The 25,046-nt window shown below is 40.0% G+C and overlaps 1 protein-coding gene across 1 annotated transcript in view; it reads left to right on the plus strand.

Moving 5' to 3' along the window:
- GLP2R (glucagon-like peptide 2 receptor) overlaps positions 1–9,419 on the plus strand; it is a 24,010-nt gene extending 14,591 nt beyond the window's left edge. Inside the window, exons 8-13 of the mRNA XM_010015784.1 lie at positions 517–577; positions 1,488–1,557; positions 3,420–3,508; positions 4,961–5,099; positions 8,518–8,559; positions 9,081–9,419. Coding sequence (XP_010014086.1) covers positions 517–577; positions 1,488–1,557; positions 3,420–3,508; positions 4,961–5,099; positions 8,518–8,559; positions 9,081–9,419 — 740 coding nt within the window. The remainder of the gene's footprint in view (positions 1–516; positions 578–1,487; positions 1,558–3,419; positions 3,509–4,960; positions 5,100–8,517; positions 8,560–9,080) is intronic.
- Positions 9,420–25,046: the final 15,627 nt, after the last annotated feature.

Below are 25,046 nucleotides of genomic sequence, written 5' to 3' on the forward strand. Positions count from 1 at the left end.
TTATGATCTTGGAGGGGTGGGGGGAGGGGAACACAGCAATAGGGGCCATGGATTATCTTTACGGGGTCCAGGAAAGGTAAGTCAGGAAAACAAGCCTTTGTCAGTTCTTTTCATCAACTACAGAGACTTTCATGCCTCCACTGAAAACTCTTTAAGGTTCAACAAATAAAAATGTTAACACTTGGGTGCCTTAGGTGAGGCCTCAAGTGCAAATTGTTTTGGATTCTCAGGTTCAGGAATTTAGATTTGGACAGGCCAGCAGTGTATGTGTATATGTAGAGATACATATCATATATACATATATTTCAGCCTGAAAATGCAAGATTCAACAATATACTAAAATCTTATATTTTATTTGATCTACAAATGGGAAAAGCCAGAATCAAGTTGATTTTTATACGGTTCTAAATAGAAGACTGAAAGCATATGTCTTTGTACACATACTACTGTAACATATCTATGTTCTGTATGAACCATTCTGAAAACTTGGCTGTAACTGACTCCTTTCCTTTTCAGTTGTTCCTATTCTGTTTGTGGGCCCTTGGGGAATAAGCAGATCAAAACTGGAGAACACAGGGTAGGTTACTAAATAAAATGTGCCTTAGGATATTGGCTTTCTCTTCGTTTTGTTTTTCTGGAAGCCCCTGACAGTAATTGACACAAGTATTGACTAGTAGATTATGTTAAGATTATACAGCACCTATTAGTAGTTGTTACACTTTCAGGTTAACTTTAGTATTTTATATAAAAATACTTCTAGGAATTCTCAGATTTACTTATGCATAAATCAAGAAGTAGAACGAACACTCACTGTACCTGAAATGAAAGCTGTGACATCCAGTATTTATCCACTTATGTGAAGGAAATTGTCAGCACAAATGTCATCTTCATTGAGCATCCTGTTAGTAAGCAAAGGAGACCAGTGCTTTCCTTGGAGCCCATCCAAGTTTAATTAGTATTCATTCCCATTTTGAAAATAAAAAATTGTTATGGAGGATAATGTCAAAACCTGATATTTACTAAAAACTGATATGTGTTCATTATGAATGAATAACATGAAATGAATAATTAATAATAATGAAAGAGTAACTTGCACTAGTAAGCATCATTTTTCCAGTCTTCCGGTCTTCAATGACACTGTTAATGGCATCACATAAACTTTGGATTATTTAGACAAATAAATTTGAGTAGGATGAATTCCATTATGAAGGCTTGCTGCCATGTACAGTTCTTGTGTGGGTCCAAAGACTGTAAGTATGCCACGTAGCTCTGAAGTTTGCAGCCTAGGGAAACGTCTCTCAACATTCTGGTGGGAAGATCTTCAGAATAAATATAATTACAGTTGCTGGTGAAACTCTTCCTAGTTTTATGCCATTTCTCCTGGGCACCACCTGAAAAAGTTGAACTTTGTTAACTTCCTTATAAAATACATACTTAGGCTATCTAAGCTTTCTCTGAAAATTATGCGGTTATACTTTATTTTTCAGCTGCTGGGGAACGAATGAACACATGGGAATCTGGTGGATCATCCGAGGACCAATGCTGTTTTCCATTGCAGTAAGAATTATTTCATCTGTTTCTAATGCCATGCTCAAGTGAGGTTGTCCTTTGTGACCCTTTTTCCAAGTATAATCCAATTCTTGGATTACAAAAGATGAGACAGAAAAAATGCAGTAAATGAATTACTGTGGGTGGATGGGCTTAGCTTCCTTTCTGTCTATCTGCAAACAAAAACGATTTCAGTGTCAACCTCTCAGAACACTGTTTATCTGTGCAGTGAATTCTGCACAGCTCCATCTATATCAAAGATGGAACATTTTGCTGCTTTTATTTTTTCCTTCTCACATTTTTACCCTCATTTTTTCTAGTGAGAAGGTTACTTAAGAGAGTCATATCATGCGGTGAGCACCTCTAGAAAGCTCCAAATTCTCTATAGAGGATGATCTGGTGATAACAGGGATGCAGAGAAGTAGCAATAGACTCCCAATGGCTGATGCTCATGGGGAGAAAGCATTCACCTAATGAAAAGAAATGAAGCATTTTGAGAGTGAGATATAAGGTTTTTTCTTGTACATTTTTTTTCATTTGTTTATCTGAAATGTGGTGATAACAAAGAGATGGAAATAGCATGATCAAAGCAATGTATGAGGACATGATTATGAACACAGAATATTGATAGGTAGGACTATGCCATGTGTCCAGAATACCTTATATTCTCATGCAGTTGGTTGGTTTTGCCCCTTCACTTTTCATTATAATTAGTGACATTTTTGACCCTGAATATTTTGGAACCAGAAAGATAGTGTTTCTTACTACAGACCAATACACAGATGTATCAAGGTGGATGTAAAGTGGCAGAAAGGATCAACTTCTGTTCAAATATCCCTCTAATTGAAGTTGGCAAAAAGCGAGGTCACCTTAGATTTATATTTAAATAATAGATAGCATACATGTATGTTATTCCTCTAACATATTTTTAAATCCGTGCTCTTTTCTATTATGTTTTGGGATCTTCTGCCTTGGTACTATTTCAGAGTCAGACAGTCCCAGCAGTTAAATTTATTCTGAGCCTGTAGCCTCTCAACATCACCTCCTAGCAATGTGCATAGAGGAGCAGGCTCAGCTTCTTCCTGGGATGACTTTCTTAAACCTAACTGCCTGTCTGTTGTGTATTGGCTGGGATAGAGTTAATTTTCTTCTCCTCCTTGGAAAGGGAGGTGGTGATGGTGAGCTTGTGGCTGGATGGAGCTTAGTTGTCAGCAAACCTAACTTCAAAACCAGTTGGGCTTAGGACTACTCTGGTGAGGAGCTTTCTCATCTGAACAGAGCTTGAGTAAGTGCTCCCTAAAGTAAGGACCAGAATACAGAAACCCCACTTCTACCTTCTCTTTTATTCTCTGCTGTGCTGAGAACCATTATTTATTGTTGTATAGCAGTCCCATTGCAGTAGCTGAGAGCACAGCCAGAGCTGGTTTGGGGCATTCTCCTGAGAAGGATTGGTTGGAAGTGACCCCTGGAAGTCTCCAGCCTGGCTACTCACTCTGAGCAGGATCACTGTTAACAACAGGTCAGGCCAGTCACAGCTTTGTCTAGCCAGGTTCTGAGATGTCCCGAGGATAGAGATTCCAGCACCTCCCTGGTCAGCCTGTGCAAGGGCTATCCTGACTTCCTAGAGTAAAGCACTTTCCTGATTTCTGACCTGGATGTACAAAGTAGGATTTCACTATTGGCCCGTGTTTTATTGTCTGTAACTTTTATGAGGAAAGTAAAAAGCTGCCTGACATTACAATCACAACTGTATATTGGTTAGTCAGTGACAGGTTTTACAAGTGTTTAATATCAATTTCACATTTCTTTCATGGTTGAATGAGTAGTGTCATAGCATTTATTGTAGTAACCAATATGCCTTTTCTTTAAAGGTTAACTTCGGCATCTTCTTAAAAATTCTCAGGATGCTGATTTCCAAGCTAAAAGCTCAGCAAATGCGCTTTCATGACTACAAATACAGGTATGTAATAAGTAACAAAAAAGTCCTAGCCCTCTTTTTTTCTCTCTTACAATATCAGAAGGTTGCCTGTTTACCCTGTCAGATTATACATTTACTGACCACCATGACGAGCAACAGATATTCAGAGTGTGATATAGAGAAGCCATCTGGGGAAACATTTTCTTATTGAAAGGTAATGGCAGGTCTGTGACTGTGTACTGAGTATTAAGGGCATTTTCTCAAGGACTTTGCGATGCAGTAAAATCTCTGCTCTCAGGTATCCTCATTGTACACCTGTGGCCTCTACTGCTGTCACACATTTTTTAACTTGAGTGTGACTAAAGGTCCTTAAGTGTCTTAAGTGACATTAGCATTTCTCATCTACTTTTTTTGACAGACAGTGACTCAAGAATGTTCCTGGTCTTCTTGTAAACCCAAATGAGAACATTAGCCTTAGCCTGCACTGCTGTGGGCCTTGGTATGGGCTGTCTGTCCAGAGTCTCAATAGTACATCATGTCTTATGAAAAGCCCTGGAATTGGTCTTTGCATAAACATCTTCCCACTCTTTGAGATCAGCAAATACAGGCTGCTCTGCAAGGAGCTGAGGGTGCACTGAAAGCTGCACTTAAATAATGGAAACCTGAGGATTTGTTAACTGCTTTCTACATCCCAGTTCTTTCCAGTTCTCAGTATCTTGAATCAAAGCACTGTGGCCCCCTGTCTGCTACTGCAGTCCTGACTTCCTATTTTATTGTCTAACAGGACTGGGCGGGGGGGATAGAAATTCCACTTCCAACTTCCTATTAAATCCCTAACAAGAAGTATATTTCCATTTTTCTTAAACATTCAAGGCTGAAAAGATCTTGGATATACTCTGCAGATTGCTGTGACAATAGTCCCAGACAGCAGCATGCTAACATGTTTCTACCGCTTATATTTTTGCTAAATTTTCTAAGATTCAAGCCATTACTCACAATGCAAGTCTCCTTTGGGACTCAGTTTTTAGCTCTCTTCTTTCACCCATGCAAACACGTTCTCAGACTTCTTACAGAAGATGGTCTTCCATTAAAATTATTGCATTTTTTAAAAGTAGACTACTGCTGAGAGTACCACAGAAACCTTCTGTGCAACTGCACAGAGCTTCAGCAGTGGCAGGAAGGTCTCAGAACCCTGTTAACAGATTGATCACATATAGCTATGTAAATATTTTTCTGTTACCTAGCAATGTAAGCTTGATGATCGTGGCCTTTCTGTTCAATTTATTGTTTCTAACTTTTTACCTTAAGCCCAAAGCCAAGATTTATTCTTGTACAGACTGCTCCAACATTCATATCTGGGAATTTGTCCTCAAAATCACAAAATTACTAATATTTGAGGAAGTATGTCTGGAATCATTTATTTGTAGCTCAACATCTGAGTTTTTGCACTGAAGATGTTGAAAACCCACTCTAATTAAATATTTTCTTTTTCAGATTGGCAAGATCTACACTTGTGCTGATCCCACTATTGGGAATCCATGAATTTGTATTTACCTTCATCACTGATGAGCAGGTGGAAGGACTTTCAAGACATATAAGACTTTTCATTCAGCTGACAATGAGCTCATTTCATGTAAGTACCGTTTTGCAAGTATTGGTTTTAGGAGTCATAGATCCACATATATATGTGGGTCATCTATAGATACCACAGATACACAGCATTCTTATTTAATATTATGTTCCAAACTCTAATGTCTCTAAATATACTATTACAGTGACAAGATAAAAAAATTCCAAAACTGCATGCTCAAAACATGGTAGTGTTGTTCTAAAGGTGGGTTTGTTACCTGGTATGCAATAAACCAATTGCCACACACTCAGCAATTGGTGGGTGCTCCGTGGCTTCGTGCAGACCAAGCACAGGCAATGAGGGCTTCTTTGGTACATTCATACACAAAAGTTACAGAGTAGTACACTCGCAGTTACAATGAGTGGTCAGGAATTTACATCTAATTACAGCATTTGTTGTGTCATTGAGAAGGCTGAGGTACTCAATGACTTTTGTCTTCACCAGTCTTCCCTTGCCAAGTTGCAGAGGGCAAAGGCAGGGACTGGGAGAAGGAAGAACTGCCTGCTGTAGGAGAAGATCAGGTTTGAGATAGAGTAAGGAACCTGAAGGTGCCCAAGTCCATGGGACCTGATGAGGTGCATCAATGAGTCCTGAGGGAACTGGTGGATGTAGTTTCCAAGCCATTATCCATCATATTTGAGAAGTTGTGGCAGTCTGGTGAAAGTGTTGTGACTGGAAAAGGGGAAATACAACCCCCTTTTTTAAAAAGGGAAGAAAGGAAGACACCGTTACTAAGGCTCTAATGAATAATTTCCACTACAGCGTGAGGGGAAGTGTCCTGCCTCCCAGGCAGGGAGTTCCTACAGGGAGCCACCACCCTAAAGGGGTCTGCTGACATGGTGTTGGAGTACATGTTCCTCGGTTAGAACACATCCTTACTTGGAGAGGCTGCAGTGACTAGATGTTATTTTAAGAATAATTTTGAGTGAAAATGTAATTTACTGGCTTGTACAAAGAAAGCTGATACAGAAGTGAGCTTGCTCATGCCTGCTAGAATACACAAACTTCATTCCTTCTGGAGGATCATGCACTTGCTCAGCTACATGGCGCACTTCAGAAGCAAAACTTCTTTTCAAAATACCCAAAGATCTTTCACAATGTTTATTGCAGATTCTCTCTTTTAGCTCAGGCCTTAGGATTAGCTAAAAAGCACATAAACTGTACACATTGCAGTTGTTTAGTCTGTTAATCTTCTCAGTAGTTTTAAAAAGCAGTTAAACTGTTTTGTTAAAGAAAAACAATTACCCCTGGGAGCTGATCTGAAGGCTTTAACTCCAATGTTTTCAAAAAGCACAAAATTAAATTCTCAGTAGGAGTTCTGCTGCAGATATGCTGCTGCTTCTCTATAGAGAGCAACTGAAACATTTCGGCTCACTTGGTGCATGCAGGAAAAAAATACTGGTCTCTGGTGGATAAAAGCCAGTTATTTAATGAGTAATTTATCATGTTGCCATTGTCTATAGAGCTGAAGAACAATTAATTTTGAGGCTTACACATGCACCCATCCTTTCCCATTGGTTATTATGCTAATGAACATTTCTGAATTTTTTGGTGGTTCTTTTTCCATCACATTGTGATCATTTAAAAAATAGAAGTGATGGCACACAGGCAAGATTCCCAAGTATGAAGTTCCATGTATGGCATTAAATAAATCAGGATATAAAACTAACATCAAACATCAGCTGAATTTTCCACCTTCTGGTATGATTTTTCAGTGCTTCTGCCCATCACTGCATGTTCTGATCTAGCAGCAGCAGTGAACTAAACTCATGCAGGTATTTACAGACTTGGATTCAATGCAGCTGTGCCACAAAGGATTCACAAAGTCCTCTCCTAATCTGGTGAGTTTCTACATTTATGGCAGTTGGTATCATCAGGCTTAGTAGTCACAGGACTGAACAGCATCATGTAGTTTAGATGCTGTTAATGCTTGTGGTGCCTGTAAGGCCAAATATATAGAGTTGATACTCAGAACACAAAAAAACCCCCCACCCAATAGAGACATTTTCATGGACTTTCTACCCCAAAAAGAGAACTATCTCCAGGTGCAGAAGCGGTTCTGGATAAAAACCTACTTTTTAAGCTATTAAATTTGTATTTATCCATCAGAACATAGCTCCATGGTGTCCGAGTCTTCTATAATTCTATTCTAAAATTTATCCCTATAGTAAAATATCATCTATTATAAACTCTAATGACCATAGTATTTTGCATTTGGTGGTGTTTTTTTTGTTTTTTTTTGTTTTTTTTTGGGTTTTTTTTTTTTTTGTCTTGGTGTGTTTGGTTTGTTGGTGTTTTTTTTTTCCTATGAAGTAATTCAGATGCAGAGGATCATTTAAAAGTCACATTGATAAATAACATGTCAAAATACAAACTGTTCTTTTTCATACTTACTGTACTAAGGAATTAATGGCTCCAAAGCTTTCAGGATAGCTAGAAAATTAACACTATGCTCCAAATGCTATTGGTTATTGCTAGATATAATAAAAGATACTGTGTATGTGAGATTCTTCTCAAGTTTTTGTCTGAGAAAAACATTTGTGGAAAAGCAGGAGTGTGAAAGCAACTGAATGATGTCAGTTGTACTAGATGTGGTTATGACACCTTTTTACTTGTGATGGGAACATTGCCTGGGGACTGAAGGTCAACAGTACTTAGTCTTTTCATCAGAGCTTGTGTCATAGATGTGTTTAGACATACCAAAGGAAGTGCATTTCCTGAAGCAATGGTAATAAATCTGCGTTTCTGTGCCAGGCTCTTGTGCTGAGATGCATGGAAGCTGTTTTGATCTGAGATCAAATACAGACAGAAGAGGAAAATGGACAGACTAATTTTGGAATTAGTTTAAAACAAGTTTAGTCTCTAGGATTTAATGTTTTTGTCTTTTTTAAAGGTCTTTATTTAAATTGATTTCAAAGAAAAAATGGCAACTCAAAATAGCCATAACACTTCTTAAGACAGCTGAGCCTTAAACTAGCCCTAATCATTTAATACGTTACTAAGTTTTAAAAACCACCCAAATGAGATGCATCTCAGTAGTCTCATCTGCAAATTCAGACATGCACATGGATTATATGAGACCCCAAGCTGCATTTTCTTGTTTCACCATATTTATAAATAGTAGGAGTCATAGTATAACAGCAGTAGTTTGAAAAATAGTATTATGTGGTAGCAAAATGAAGATAATATGGAAGATCAAACATTCTAATGTCTGTTCTTCAGCATCTTGCCCTATATTTGCTAAGGAACCATATGAAAGCAAGTTAATGGGTACTTCAGTAGTAAATACAGGCAACTAGTTTCCTTTCTGAAAATTAAGAAGCACTGTTTATACTTATGCTTAAATGCTAATATCATCTTTAAAGCTTTGGGTATTTCCAGTACACTCTAACTTTTTCCTCTTGCTGTCTTTCTCTTCCAGGGTTTTTTTGTAGCAGTTCTATATTGCTTTGCTAACGGAGAGGTAAGAGAAGGCAATGAGTTTTTAGTTGTTTAGTAAAGTATATTAATGACACCAAGAAGGATGAACCCACTGGCTAGCTCTGCTTATTTGAGAGCATGCAAGTATTCTTGTGAACTGGTATAACTGGTTTGGACAGATGACAGCATGACCTCTGACAGGTTTGGGATTCAAATGCAAAGTATTTCCACTGAAGCTTTGAGTGGCTCTAGCACTGAGGAGGTATGAATACCCTGGGTGTCTACAATACCAGTAGAGGCTTTTGGTCTAAACCCCACCCAGCTGGAATCCTAGACTTTGGCCATGCTAAACCCTCTCTTAGTTTACCGCTGAAGTCCATGTGAAATGACCAAATTTGGGGTGCTTTAATATCTTAGACAGCAATGTGTTGAAAAAATAATTTCATGCAAGCCCTGCTTTAACAAAACAAACCAGCTATCCAACCACCACGCTCCAGCAAGGCTGGGCTGCAGGGTGGTCACAAGACGTCACAGTGGACAGGCTGTTTTCTTCTCCCCCCCAAGGTGAAAGCAGAGCTCCAGAAGCAGTGGTCCCGCTTCCTGCTGGCAGATCCCTTTGGATGTAAGCTCTGCTTTCTTGGGGAAAACATCAAATATCTCAGGAAATGTTCACAGAAACGAAAGAAACAGCACCTGAGCAGCAAATACCACTTGTGCCTGGAGGCAAGCGAGCCTTGGGGCATGAAGCTCCAGCAGGTACTAGTGAAGCAGAGGACAGATCTCAGTCCAGAGCCAGGCTCTGCTCTCCCACCTCGTCCTCGGGCAAGCATGTCAGACAGCAGCGAAGGAGAAGTCACCACTGGGGAGACAACTGAAGAAGTCTTTGAAGAAAGTGAGATTTAGAAAGCTTCCACCAGTACAGCATCTTCCAACAGCCACAGCATTTTGAAAGATGTTCTCTCATGCCCAGACTGTACGCACCTTTGCGATGTGCAATGCAAGGAGGAAGCATTGCACAACTGTTCCAGTTTTCTTAATCTGAGAAAAATGTTGTTCTGGATGTTACAAACCTGTGTGGCTGTGGTAGAAGAGGTTTAACGGATCAAAAAATGCTTTTAATTGACTAGTCTGGAAGATAACTTGTGCTGAAAGAGATGCACACTGTGGAGCAGGATGTACTATGGAAATGAGTTGACTCTGGACCCACACATCGTTTCCTGGCAGCTTGACTGCCATTTTACTCACGATAGTTGTTTGGTAGATAGAAGTTGTTCGGTTTTATCTTTCCTAAGTGTTAATGTCATATGTAAATATGTCATAATAGACAAGTGTGTGGAAGGCTCTTCTCTGTGCAGACTAAAATCCCCCAGCTCAAAAAAAAGTTTCAGGTCAGTCCAGACACATTTTGTTTAAGCAAAGTGAAAGGTTTTTACATATATATTTAAAAAAAAAAAAAAAAAGTTGGGAAGAAGCAATCTTTTTCTTCCCTTTCTGAGCATCTTCATTTAAATATTAGTGCTGGAAATGTCATTATGAAATGAAAACCAAAAATGTTTTCTTTTGCAAGGCCCCCAAATGAAGTATTTTGATACAGTTTCTATTTGCTCATTTTTGTTTTCTCTTTTTTTTTTTTTGTTTGTTGGACACAAGCCATACATTTGGGTGCAGCTGCAGGTTTGCCCTATTGTGTGGCTCAAACAATAAAACAGATCAGTAGTAAGCGCGGCTTCCACCTTCCTTCCAACGGATCTGAAATGGCTAATGACATGGGATTTTGACAGTACCAAAAAAATGTTATTATTCTTTCAGCGTTTAACAAAACCAGGACGAAATTTTAACTTTCACATACAGCTCACCCAGAAACATACAACATTCAATTAAGTTTGTTAACATTCCCTGATCCAGTTTCCAAAATCTCAAACCCAAGCTAACAGGCATACTGAAAGTTGAAAAGGAAACAGAAAGACAAGCAAGTAACAGAATCATAGGATCAACTAGGTTGGAAAAAACCTTTAACTTCATAAAGTCCAGTCTTTACCCCAGGACTGCCAAGTCCACCATAACGCATGTCACTAAGGGTAATAATATTAATCTACAATATAAAGATCTGTATAAAAGATATGTATGATATATATATATCATAAAGATATGTATAACTATCCAGCCTTGCAGCTGGTTACACAGCATAAGTAAGTTATGAATTTTTCCTGTTCTTTACTGGCAAGCTTTACTCTATTTTAACCTAAATGCCTGCAAATATAGTAAGCCATACCCTGGGCAACTGGCGCTAGGTGGCCCTGCTTGAAGCAGGACCAGGTGACCTCCGGAGGTCCCACCCACCTTGAGCAGTCTCTGATTCTATGAAAACACTCTATGTCAAATAAACAATACTTAGGGCTAATCATAGGCTCTATTCATGGAGCTTCTCTCCATCGGGTGCATCTGGCATTACCCTGCTACTACATCTCCCCATGGGTGGCTTTGTCCTTAGACCCCTGCTGCCAGTTTTACAACTACAAATGGCACTTATTTTGAGATAGATTGCTTATTGCTTCAATGTGTTGTTTGAGCAGACTAAGTTTATGCAGCTTATATAATTTACCAATGCTCTAAAAAACTATGTATCCATCTATGAATGCTTAGACATGTCAATTTTACCAGTTATCATACACTATTTTCTTGCAAAGAACAGATAAATTAATTGACTAGCACTAGGTTAAGAACGCATTTGACATTTCTGGTACTTTTCAAAAAGTATTTCTTCTACAGTTCTAGCAATGTTAAACCCAACATATTTAATCAACACCAGTTGTATGTTTCAGTAAAATATTGATAAAATGCAAATATCTGATCCATTTTAACATACATCTTCAGCTTTAAAACGCTTTTTACCAGAATGTGCATTCTGCTTATACAGATTTCTACTGCAGTGGATTTCTCCACCATCCATTACAAGCACCAGACACTACCTATCTGTTGACTGTGTCTTCTCCAATTCAAAAAAGACTAATTTCTTCTAAAGCTGTTGCTTAAGATATTAAAAAGCTTGAAGTGGTTTAGAATGCATTTCACTTGGGTGCTAAAAATGTGAAAACTCTAAGATTTACTGTATCACAGTAAAACAGTTCGCTTTTTAATTGCATTTTAAAGTACTTTGAATAGTGAAGAAAGCTGTTTCCTGTGCTCTTCACATCAGTCCCTGCTAGGTGCATTTCCCCCTTTTTATTATGTGTATGTTCTTTTTGCCTCTTTCAGTTTATAAAAATGAACTTTTATACATAAACAGACCCCAGAGGCCTGATAAAAACAGTCATCACATGGATTCCTTCAGAAAGCACATTTGTAAGTAGGTAATCCAGCAAGTTTCCTCTTAAAAATACAGCATTATTTATTATATCACTGAAGTACAAAAGTTACTTAGCCAATTTGCACACAGATTAACTATCAGACAACACAAACTTTAACATTAGCCCAGGGTTTTGTGCTTGTTTAGATCTAGTAGCAGGATTTTCCTCTTTATCAATCAATTGCTCACCTTCACTCCCCAGATTTCCACCGCCTTCACCTTATAAGAAGGATTGGTGTGAGCTAAACGGTGTGAACCTCTATACAAGAGAGCCCATCCTCCCATGGTCCTGTTGAGTTTGGTCTCTGCTGAGTCACTCCATTAATTAACAAAGGTGGGATATTCATGCTCAAGGCATCAAAGGCAACCCATTCTGAAACCTGACTTCCACAGCTTTAAAGTTGTCTTTGCCAAGGGTTTTGCTTTCCATCAAAACTTGTATGACAAGAAAATGGAATTTTAAGACCAAAATAGCTTGTGGAGTTCAGATGAGCTTTCCCAGTAGTTGTAGTGTGATAACTTATCTATCTGATGTGTATGAATAAGGTTTATGCAATCTTAATAATCTGCTGTGAGACATGCTATAAATTTTTGGTTTACTACACATAAAGCACAACCTTTCAGACACAAAGGCTCCTTCTATGGCCAGAGATGTCAACTATATGCTAATTATTAATATGTACTTACATTCTTTGTTTAAATATATTACCTCTACATATCAGGCAGGGGCTGCGCTTCAAAGGATCAAATAGTAAAGCAGAAACATTCCAGCCTGGAGAACATTTTGTCAGTTATGCCTTGGAATCAATAACGCTTGTAATTTTTTAAAACATGGAATAAATCCATTAGATTAAGAGATATGTGACAGTTCTGTCGTGTTTAATGTGCTCACTTTCCAAGGCACCATGTACAAGTTAAGTAAGGCAAAGCCACACATGTGACACTTCATTGAATACTATGAAAAAGACAAGTTTGGGAAGGTTGGGTGCCTGGCAGACATTCCAGCTCTAGTCTTCTGGTTTGTTCCAGTGCAAACATTTAATAACAACTTTAAGAAAATAGATAAACCAAGTATCCTATGACAACTTAGGAAGAAATTCTTTACTATGAGGGTGGAGAGGCGCTGGCACAGGTTGACCAGAGAAGCTGTGGCTGCCCCATCCCTGGATGTGTTCCTCAAATACAGCAGATGAAAAAGATGCTGTGTCTCTGGGTCTATTTCGACATCCCATATACCTGTGCCTAGTACCAGAACTAGAGGACGGGAAGACTTAGCAGCCAGCATGTGCCTTCTTCAGCAGTCTTGATCTTTGTGAGTGCTCATTCTTCAGTGGAAGATGATGACGAACTTGAGTGTGCAGGACAGCGGCAGGGGGAGAAATGCCAAGCCATGACATACCTCCTCAGGAGGCTGTAGGCATAATCCCCTCACTCCAGGCTGATGTCAGTTTACTCACCTGCATGGTAGAGCAAAACACTTCCACTTGGCTACATCTGTGTTTTGCAGCCTCATGTCTCTTGGTCCACTCCTCTGATATTCCTTTAAGACCAGCATCTGATGTTGCTGGCAGTCCCCATTGCAACAATCAAAGTTTCTCTACTGGCATTTCCACTACAGCCTAATGTCAGAAGCTGCATGTAGTGTTCTCACTTCACCAGTTAATCACTATCTTTGGGTCTCCCACAGCACTTCTCCCTTTCCTAGCCACTCCAGCAGTCCCATCAGTCCTTTGCTACACTGGCTTATTATTTGGCTAGGATACCAGGTTATTAGGCAGGCTGCACACATGCCTCAACTTAAAAACGACATCTTAAAAACCACATCTTAAAAACCTTGTGTAGTTCTGTTTGTCCCACCTGGAGAGGACAGAGCAGAGCTAGGTCAGGCACATAGCAAGGGGATTCGGGGATCAGAACTGCTGACCATGAACAACAAATGATGGGGACAGGAGGGAAGGAACATGATAGTGAGCTGTCAGATTGTGGGCTCACTACAGAAGGCAAGTAGCCGTCTCTTCTCATGCAAGAACTAAGACAACAAATTAACCCATTGAGATGCAGATTAGTAGGAAGCAGAAGGAGATGCTTCATATCTACATCACTGTGCTGTTCAGCTGTTTCATACATCATGTTATGGGAAGTTTATGAGAGTTCCAAAATCAGCTCATGGGAGATAAAAACATCTCTCAAGTGCTGTTTAAATACAACACTGTCCCTGTTGGGGAAGAGCTAGGCTCTGAGCAGGGGTTATCTCAGGATGAATCAGAATGTATTTCATTACAAAGCTTTTCCCCCACCCTCCCCTATGAAACTGGTACTTACTGGTCTCTGCCATGCCAGGACACTGGACTATATGGACTTTTGGCCTAACCCAAATTTTTCCTTTTCATAGATTTGAGAGTTAAGAAGTTACTTTGATTCAGCAATAGGGAAGACTGAAGGAAAACATAAAACAACAAAGGACAAAAGAGACATTGACTACACACATTTTCATGATAAAGTGAGCCAACAGGAAAGATTCCTGAGCACTGGGAGCAGTGCTAAGAGGCTGTCCTGACCTGACTCCCATGTTTCCACGTTAACCAGAGCACCATCCAGCAACTTTTCCCCCTTTAAAATAGACTTGTCAGAAAGTGAAAGGGCAGTGAAAAGAGCTCCAGAAGCCTGGACCTGTAAGCAGAGAGATTGTCACCATGCTGGAGAAGACAGCTAAGCAAGTGATAGAGTCCTACTCTTTCTGAGCAAGCAAGCAGAGACTAATAATACAGTCTTAAAGCATTTGCTAAGTCTACCAAAACCATCATAGTTCTGTAAACAGAATACTATAACTTCTGCTGTAGCTCCAGGAGACCAAGTTTGTGGTTTTCTACTTTATAAAGCAGGATGTCAAAATAAAATTGGAGGTAGATGTTCTCATCCTCTACTTTCAGGGCCTTATGAAAAACCCAGTGCAAACAGAGCATGCAGCACTAACCCGTGAGGCAGGACTGTTTGTCCCTGCAATAAATATTTCACTAGCGCATGTTTGTAATTTTTTCTTCATTTGTATAAGGACTGAGACAGTAATTTATACAAGGAAGATTCTTTGAGTAAGAAATGTGACAGTGCTATTTCTGTGGTTTCAGTCCAGATCATGACTGCCAAAACTTCACTTATGTGTGAGGTTAGTTCAGTCATAGGTGTGCAAACAGCATTCCTTGGGCCATTTTGCCTTGACCATCAGTTCAGAAACTGCCATTGTATTTAATGAAACTACATAAGAGAAAAAGAAAAAGCAGTTGGCACCTATGTAGCAAACCAGAAAAAATGACAACAACTAAGTTAATCCAGTTGCTTCAACTTTGCACATGGTTTTGCTTTTAAGAGCGTCATGGGCCTATGCCACAATGACCTGAGTGTTCAAACCCACTTTCAGCCCATTCAGCTTGCAGAACACATTAAACTTTTTCATTTGACTCACACCAGTAGTTATGACTGCTCCTAGTAAGTGGTCTTGTGTGGATCCTTCCACAAGCACCATAAATCATCATGAGCATCTCTGATATTCTGCAACCTGGTTCTCTGTCCATCCTAAGCCCTGCAAAGCAGAATTGTCCCTTCTTTTGTTTGCACAGTGACCAACACGGTTGCAGACATTGAACAGATGCACTTCTCACAGCTCTGATGTCTGTTTCTAAGCCAGGTTTCCAGTCACCAGTGCCCTTTCTCAGGAAAGTCCAGCTTTTCCAAACAACAGACAAGGAATCCCACCCACCCTCACAGCAGGCAGGGCTGCACCCTGCCAGAGCTTTCCAATAGGTTCAGCATTGAAAAGCAAAACAGCATTCCTCAGCTTTTTAGCACACCTATTCCTTGAAGCTGGAGCTGCATCAGTACATGCAGGGGCAGGGGAAGACTGTGTGGGGACCAAGGCTTGTCAGGGCAGGGCTGCAGCACTGTTCTGTAGTGTGTAATCAACAGCCAGCTTCTCACAGATATTCTCCCATTGCTTTAACCACTGAATCCAAATTCTGCCTTCAACAAGACTTGAGTTACTCCACCCTCAAAGGCAGGGGAGACCTGGCACATATGGATACAGGTGCTGTGAGGAACACCATCCAACGCAAAAAGGGATCTGATCCAAGCTGATGGTGTGCACACACAACCCAATTTCCACTTACACTTAAATGTCTGCAATCAAGTAAAAGTTAGGATACTCTTAACTTACTGTCCAGTTCACCATATAGAAAACTTGTATTTATCTGGAGATTTCAGGATCGTATTGCTGATCAGGGAAGATCAGCAGAAGACACAGACTGTATTGACATAGTTTTAATTAATGATAATTAATTAACCTAAAGCATTAGGTAAGAGCTTGAGGCACAAATCATATCTACTTAGTCCCAAGACTGATCTGGAATCAGATTTCCCCACTGATGCCCTTGCAGCTTGCTTTCCACATGTGGCGAACATGAAGGTCAAAAACTTAATGGCACAGTGAAATGCAAGCTGCTTTAATTATTTTGGTTGCCAAAGTCTAGCATAGGTATTTTTGTGCAGAATGGAGTAAAACCTCCTGCCCTTTACATCTAAATGTTGCAGACTGAGAGGATGACACACCACTATCTCCACCATCCACTCTAGTCCTTTCACCTCTATATTTTTCAGGGTGCTGACAGTACACCAGCACAGCAAGAACATTACATGGCTTGTACAATTAACTCCCTATCTTGTGTTTCAAAGTTGTACCAAAGTCCTCTACAATTGAAAATGCTTTTTGCTGGTTAAGTTGCAGTTAAATGTACCACAGTACACAGAGAATTATTATGTATTCACAAAGCTGGTCTGTACCATGCACCAACACTGGACGCTGCATTCTGAGATTCTTCAACAGACTTAGGCTACTTTGGGCAAGGTGCAAAAACTGCTGTGAAAACCCAGCTGCCACCTGGAACTTTTTCTGTGTCTTACCTTTCATCACCTTTTCTGAGAAGAGTGTGCAGAACTCTGCAAGTACTTACCACATCAGTGTACAAACAAACCGGAACTCTGGAGTGCCAGGTGGCTACAGAAACTAAATTCTTACATGAGTTCAAAACCAGACAAATTCTTAGAAGAACTCTTCAGCAGAGTTTATAAGATGTGTGGATACTGCTGTTACTTCCAAAGTCCCCAGGTCACATATCACTGGGAAGATGGGCTTGAGCTCTGCAGACCTGCAAAACCTGCTTGCTCCGAGTTCTGCTTCTACAGCAGTATCCCATACTGGTCACTTCTGAAGACAGTTGTTGAATTAGTCAGGATTTTGGCAAGGCTGATTTTGACTTTGTCAGAAGACCTGCCAGCATGCATATTAATGCAAATATTCAAAGTAGAACACTTATTAACAATAACATTTTACAATTGCTTTCTCTTCAACTAAGCTTCAAGACATACGTGGAACTTGCAGGTAAATGACTGACTTGGTATAGAAGACTTACAGATTACAGAATTATAGAATGGTTTCAGTTGGAAGGGACCTCAAAGGTCATCCAGTTCCAACTCCCTACCATGGGCAGGGAGACCTTCCACTAGACAAGTAATTTAAAGCATGGCCATTTCATGGCAGCTGCTTTCAGACTGATCACACTCAGCCTGCCTGCAGGTTTAAGGAACAAAACCTGCTACACTTCACTACAGGTATTTCTTAATTTCCTAAAAACATATGAAATTTTAGGGACTGTACTCATCTGAGTATCATGCAAAGATCTGAAAAGGAAAAGTACAAGTAGATTACACCCGAGTGATGTGACTGATTGCAAATTTAAAATGCATTAAGATGGTATCACAAAGCACTATGTGTGCACAAGGCACCCCAAGTGTTCTTCGATGATAATTGCATTCAAAAAGTGTGTGGCTTTGGGAAAGAAAAAGCACCTGGGGAAAGACAATTCCATGCTCAATGCGTCTCTGTACAGTTTATTTTACAGGAGATGAGATGAGCACTGTGGTGCATATAAACTTGCAGAACAATATAGGAAAATACAGTTTAACCATATGAAACTGTTTTACAGTAAAGACAGAAAAATTATGTATAGGAAATACCTTCAACACTGAAGGACAAGATCTACAGCTGACATAAAGTAGCTTCCACCAAACTCTGCCAGTTTACCCGAGCTGAAGATCTGCCCCTTAAATCTCTTCTGCATTCAACTTCTTAAGTTCAGTAAAGTGATTCCTTCATGTACCCTTATGGAACAAAAGCCATCCTATAATACACACAATGATCCAAGATTTACTAGTTACCCAGAGACTGAATGATACATAAACTAGTTAAGGGATCTATTTAGCCAAAATTTATGTAAAGCTATAAAATTTTGGTTAAAGGCCTTTAAAATAAGTCATTAGTACTGGCAAAAGACAACTTTCCTAGAAATTTAAAAGTATTTAGCAAAAGTTACACAAAAAGGACCAAATAAGCAACTTTATTTTAGTAGAAAACTCTGGTTTAGTGTATGACTGGTGATCTGGCTGCCTTTGAATCCCTGCAGTTAGAATGTCTGCAAAACTGCTCAGTGGATTTTTCACACTATTTTGGGCTGCTGGAAGAATGGAAATAATCTAAGGATTGATGAAAATATTTGTCCAATAGTAGTACCTGCTTTTTTTCATAATGGACAGAGGTTGCCGTTCCTCTGGAGTGTGTCTGACGTGCTGGAGTAGAAGTCTGGTAAATGGACACCAAGATTTTTTAGGCTATTCTGAAAATCTCAGCCATCAGATAAAAAAAAAAAAAAAACCACCAAAAAACCAAAAACCCAACAAAAAACCTCCAAAAAAACAAGGGATTTCAGGTCAAGCATTCCCAAATTCAAATTGCTAAGATTGTCATGCCATGGAGATGGGAGATCCCTGAAATCACTTTTCAGCTTTAGACTTTCAGTTCCAGAAAATTTCTTCTCAGCAACTGCATTAGAAAAGTCAAGTTGTTTTGATTTTACACAATAAAGGCCTATTTAGGTCCCAAATGCACTTACTCAACTATTTTAACGCAGAATTCCCTGCTTATTCTACTGAAGGATGTGTCAGAAGATGAGCTTAGCAACTCCTTCAATGCAGCTGCTTTTAAGCCTTACCATTTCCAACTCTATTTTCAGCACTGAGAATTTAGGATGACTGTGCTGGACAGTAAGTGATCACTGAGACAAAGCCAGGTCTACTGGATATGTGGATGCCGTAAAGGAATGCACAGTGCAGAGCAGGGAAGGAGGGCTGAGAATCCTGCACAGATCTGTGCAAACTGGCTGCTCCTGAGTTTTGGGAATTTATAGGGCGAATCTGTGTGTTTTACATGCTTGTGGCAGATACAATTTAAAGAGGCACTTCAAGGGGAATTACTAGCAGAATTTTAGTCTGGTTGTGATACAAGCTGTTACTCAATTCTTTGTTAGATCAGTAGCCCTGAAAGACTGCATATAGACAGAATTACAGTCTATCTACTCACTGAATCTGAATACAGCAGCTAAAAGCTTTTGTTCTGAATATCCACTGAGTTTGTCTCTTACACCTGAAGTAGTTCAACTTAATCTAAGTTGAGGGAATTAAATCTGAATGTTTCAAATAAGTATTTTTTTCCAGTAATTTTTTTAACCTGTAATTATTATGTGGTAAGACTTGTTTTTATTGGTCTATGGAAGATTTTATCCATGTACAATTCTTAGAATCAATTGCATCATTAGGCACAAAAGGTTTCTGCCTTGAGGAAATGGGATCAGAAATTGAAGTCAAATTGTGCTATCTGTTGGTCCCTTCAGAAAAAAAATGTCCAGGAAATAAAACTAAACTGTGACTAGCACAAAAAGGACTCATTGCACTTCCAAACCCAGTGGATGGTAAGAAAAATCCAAAAGAAAAACCAAAATAACCCATCCCAAAAGTGTGCACTTACCACTCTCAGAAAATATCCAAAAGCATGAAGTTTGGTCAGTCAAAATGAAAGAAAAGATCATCAGAACTGGTGTATCTCAGTGACAGAGGGTTGGATACAGTACCAATGAAGAGGAAAAAATAAGAATTGAAAGATGCATACTTATATAAGTAAGATCTACTATAAGACAAAGTAATGACTATTACTTATACAACAGTGCTTCTCAGGAAAAGACAAGGATTGGCTGTTAGGAAAGACTTTATCACCAAGGAAGATGGTGTGCTCCAAGCTCCTGGAGGATACCTGCACACCAGGCTTGACACGCCTGTGCCTGACTTACAGTCAGTTAAGCGCATGGGCACAGGACATCATAGCGCTGTTATGCCAGAAACCATACTGTAGGCACCATGGTGGGATTGCCACATACTGGTCTCCCACTGGCACAACTAGGTGCTACTTGGAGAGCCCTGTATCAAGCAAGAGATACAAGGAAATGTTTCATCATTGCTTTTCGGGTGCTAAGCAGAGTTCAGAGAACGAGGAGCCTGTTACTGGACCCACCAGAGTCTGAGGGAGACAAGTGCCTTGTTGTCGAAAAGCTCAAATGTCACTGGGGCAGCTAAATATTTTCCTGCCCTATGTGTCTGGTTTTAATTTGAATCTGCCTGTCTCTGTTCCACCTGGTTAAGTTAAATGTGACCAACAGGCTCCTCTGGTAGAATGTCAGACAGCTCTGCTGTGCAAAGAAGGATGTCCAGCAGCCATTCCCTACCACTGTATGAGTATGGGAGGGATGCCTACACAGCAAGAACCATCCACAGCAATGCTTCAGCAACCTCTGGGGTCTCATTCTCCTATTTCAACACATGCTGGGTAGCAAAAAGCCTGGACTTTCCAGAAAGGTGAAGCCCTAGTTCTCACAGAGTGGAAAGTTTAAAGGTGACCAGGACTGCCTCCAGGACACCAGACTGCCATCTGTGGCAACAGACCCAGCAGGCTGCAGTAGTGCAAAAGAGCACACTAGCTACTATGAAATAGCAAATATGTTTGCAGTTCAGAAGGAAACAATTAACTGATCGCACCAAGAAGTCACGTTACTCATTCCAGCGGGACCTTCAAAGTGCTGGTCTGGATTCCTTAAGGTGCTTGATAGCGAAGGACCCACCTGGGTGAGCAGTGTTCTTTTTCTCCCTATGTGTGACTGAAGAAATAGATGAGCAAAGCTACTTTTAAACTTAATTTTTGGTTTGGGTTTTTACAGCTGCATCAGAAGGTAAGCTGTAGGACCATGCTCTAGAACTGTGCTCCTACCACAGCCTGACACAGGGTCACTCGTGGAACTCCTGGGAACTGCATGTATAGCAACTAGGTCTTACACATTAAGTATCTGAGGTTCTCATTTCTTAATGTTTACCTTATACATGTACTCAATGACTAAGGGGGGAAAAAAAAACCCAAACAAAAAAAGCCTTGTGCATTGCTACTTGTTAGCCTGATTTTCAAAGACTTTTATCACCTACATCCCTACTGTGTTCCAAGAAATCTCGGAGTGCTGAGCACTTCCAAAGAGCAGGTGGAAAGAAGAGTGCACATTTCTGGCACACACGAAGAGTCTAACTTGCAGCAAATATTTCAACAATGACATTAAAACAGGGACAAATTTAAAGAGGTTCTGAGAAACTCTGAGTGCTACTGAGCATGTAAAAGTTCCCTGTGAATGCTTTACAGAAAATTCCTCTCAAGGAAAAAGGGGTGATCTGAGTGCAGTTCACTGTCAAAAGGCAACTACGCAGACTATTATAGCTTGAGGCTGTCAGTTAAACAAAAAGCACCTAATTCTTCAACATCAAACTGCACAGATGCATAAAGGCTAAAGAGAACCAGAGCACAAGTTTGCATGCTGCCTGTTACGCACAAGAAGCAGCACGATTTCAACGTTTATTGTAACTGTGCAACACCCAGGGGAGCACAGCTACCCCACAGCAGCTCAGGCAGGGCTGCAAGAAGGGGAAAAGTATTCTAGAAACATAACAGGGATTTCCTTATGACTTGCACTGCTGTTATGACATTTAAGAAAGAAAAAAAAATGAAGTTATCTCTACAGATCCCAGTGTCAAATAATAAAATATTCCCATAAGGGAACAACTGAAGTCTTTCAAAAGATGTTCAGCACATAGAAGTAATGAACAAATGTGAGTGAATCTGGAGCAGATTGAAAATCTGCTGGAAAGCCTTTTTTGATGTTGCTCCATAAAAGCAACTAGAATCTTGCCACTGATGGGAGGAAAGTGCATTTGTCTCTCATGGTAAAGGACTCCTTGCTTTCAGCTCAGCAACTCCAACAGGAATCAGCCAACAGCACTAGATCTGTGAGTTCTGTTAGAAAATAAGCCGAAAGAATACCTTAGAGAAAAAGTTCTAACAAGGACTCTCTGTTGAGTAAACTGTGCCAGAAGATGTCTTTGAAGACACATGTGAGCTGATGTGGATGACGAATAAATTTCACATTCTGCATGGCAGCTGAAGGTACAGCTGGTAAACACCTCACCAGCTGTGGCACCAGAGTCAGCACACCCAGTGGATTCAAAGCCATAGGAATTTACAAAGCTTTTTTGCTCACACAAGGGCCAAAAGGCTCTGGCGGAAATAAAGATCACCAGGGAGCCAGAGGCTTGACAGCACAAGTATGTGACAGCATTGGCTAGACAAAGAGCAAGAGCCACAGTATGCAGGTGGCTTCACAAAGGCCTGGGTAGGTAGAGTCCCCAGATAACAACGAACCATGGGCAATTCCCACTGACTGTACCTCTTCGGGTAAAAGGGAACAACACTAATCAAAAGCTCATCTTTTCTGCTCTGTGATCACAGGCCATCTGAAGATGTAAACCAGCCTTGTTACTCAACAGAAAAACTCACACATGTAGTGACTAAAATAGTAAAAACTTGCATCAAGTGTGTGAGCCCACCTGCCAGGCAAAATGGGGTGATGCTTAAGCTCAGTACCTATGAAGGCAAGTGGCTTACTTTTCTATTCCTATTTATTAGTTACATTGCAACATCATCATCCTTTCCACATGCTAGCTTTGGTAACATAACACAAAGCTGGATCTTGCTCCAGAGAAGAAGCTGTTTAGGATGATCGACTGTGCTTTTGTAAATCAATGGAAGATGAATTGAGCAATGCTGTGACTCCCAAAGTTACCTTGTAAAGAATGAACACGAGGGCAGGTGTCCATGTCCTCAAACATGCCACCACCTTCTCTGAGGATGCTGTCCATTCAGAAGCACAGGGGCTCCAGCATTCCCTGACTTCTGAGGCATGCCACTGTCCAGGATCCATCAGCCAGAGAAGTGAATGAGCCAGGTAACACTGATCCTACAGTCTGCAGTGTCATATCACAAGGGAATATCAACTTTTTCAGGAAATAAGCTGCAAACTGTCTATAAGCAACAGCAAAACTTCCTTAACACTTCCACCTGTTACAGATGAATGCCTTGTTTTAGAGGAGGCATCTCACCCACTGCAGAGCAGCACTGCCTGAGAGTTTGCTGGGCCTGGTAAAGATTAACAGCCAGGCACAAGTGTTCTCCTCAGGTTATCAAAGTAAAAAAGGGAGACAATCTCCATCAAAAGAATGATCATTCTGGGCAGCTCACGCATGCCTGCAACATTTCAAATGGACCAAACCCAAGAAGTAGGAGAAATAAAACAAAAGGGAAAAAAACAGCTACCAGAAAACACAACTGAGAAATGAGAGCAGCTTAAATATGACTTAGTAGAGGAACCAAAACACAGTTTGTTCCTCAGACAAATCTGTGCTAATGGACAGTATTTCCAGTCCAAAACAGATAAAATAACAAATATCTTTAAGGAGGAAAAATAAAGTGTAATTGATAATAGATTATTTCAGGTATTGTTTAAAGAGAATCCTGTATAAAGTGCACAGTTAGCTTGGTTTTGCAATCAAAACAAGATTCTGGTGAAGTGGCATCAAGATTTCTTATTTTGATTTACAATACAGCTTAAAACACAGGGGTCCACCTGAGATGCAGCTCTAAAGTACTCCAGTTATTTTTGGCCATCGAAGTTTTGAAAGCTCACCCTGCTCCTCTGGTTTAATAAAAACAAAAGTGCCTGTCCTCCAAAGTGCATGGTAGAGATAGGAAAAGTATCGCTGGTATGACAAAAAGTGAGTAAGACAGAGAGTCAATCAACAGGAAGACTGCAAAAGACAGATAATCACAAAACATCCCTGCTTGAGCAGCAGCAGAGGAATCTGGGGAAGAGTATGTACTCTACTAAGTTCAGGGACTGTGTGACACAAACCATGTTTCATTTGTACTGCAATGGTCTTGGAAGGAACTTAGAAGAGTCTCACATAACTGTGCTGGATGCTTCCAACACTGAGATTAAAACAGTAGTCACAAATTTAGAAGCGTATCTGGAGGTGTCACACCAGGAACAGTGATCCTGAGCATGCAGTGGTCATGGCACTGCACTTGCCAATGTGCAAAGGTTTATAAAGGCTAATGATGCAGTAGAGATGTGGGTTGTAGAAGCATTTTCAAGACAAGAATGAATCTATGCTAGTAAAGAGGTGGTTGAGAAAAAGGGAACAGTAGGAAAATGAAACAGAATTCAGACTGAAATAACAAACCAGGAAAATAATCACTGCAGCAATATTAAATATGTTTCATGCAAGACTTCTCTGTGTCTCAGCTTGAATTTGTAAAGGGGAATGTTAATTCCCAATGATCTAATCAAAGGATTCAGAGGCTGGTGAATAAAAACCTAGAACAGTAGTAGAACAAAAGGATGCAATTTTGCTGCTGGGGAGAAAATGATGGAAACAATAAGGTGCAGCGGATCAAATGGAAAAGTACTGTTTGGGAAACTGCAGATAACAACACAGTAAAGGCCACAGTGGTGAAAAATCAAGGTTTCTTCTGGATCTAAAGCAAGAATCTTGGCATTGTATGAAATGATGAAAACTGTATTACCAGCAACACTGAATAGTCAATCAGAAATGACAGCAGGAGAAGAGAATGAATTTTCAAAAACCTTTTCAAAACCAGTCTCCAAACTACAGAATATTATGTGCCAAGAGCAGTGTTACATTTTTGGTAGTTCATGGTAAAGGTAACACAGGAAAAGCCTAAGGTTAAGAATCAGCTGGTGAAGAAGTGCTGGGCACCTACATCTCCATTTAATGCAATCTAGCATCACAGATTCATGGCACGTTTGAAAATCAGGCTCTAAAAAGATAAACCCCACAATTTAGCTGGACAAACTTGGCAA

This window comes from Nestor notabilis, unplaced genomic scaffold (assembly GCF_000696875.1).
Source record: "Nestor notabilis isolate BGI_N333 unplaced genomic scaffold, ASM69687v1 scaffold206, whole genome shotgun sequence".
In the NCBI taxonomy this organism is placed as follows: domain Eukaryota; kingdom Metazoa; phylum Chordata; class Aves; order Psittaciformes; family Psittacidae; genus Nestor; species Nestor notabilis.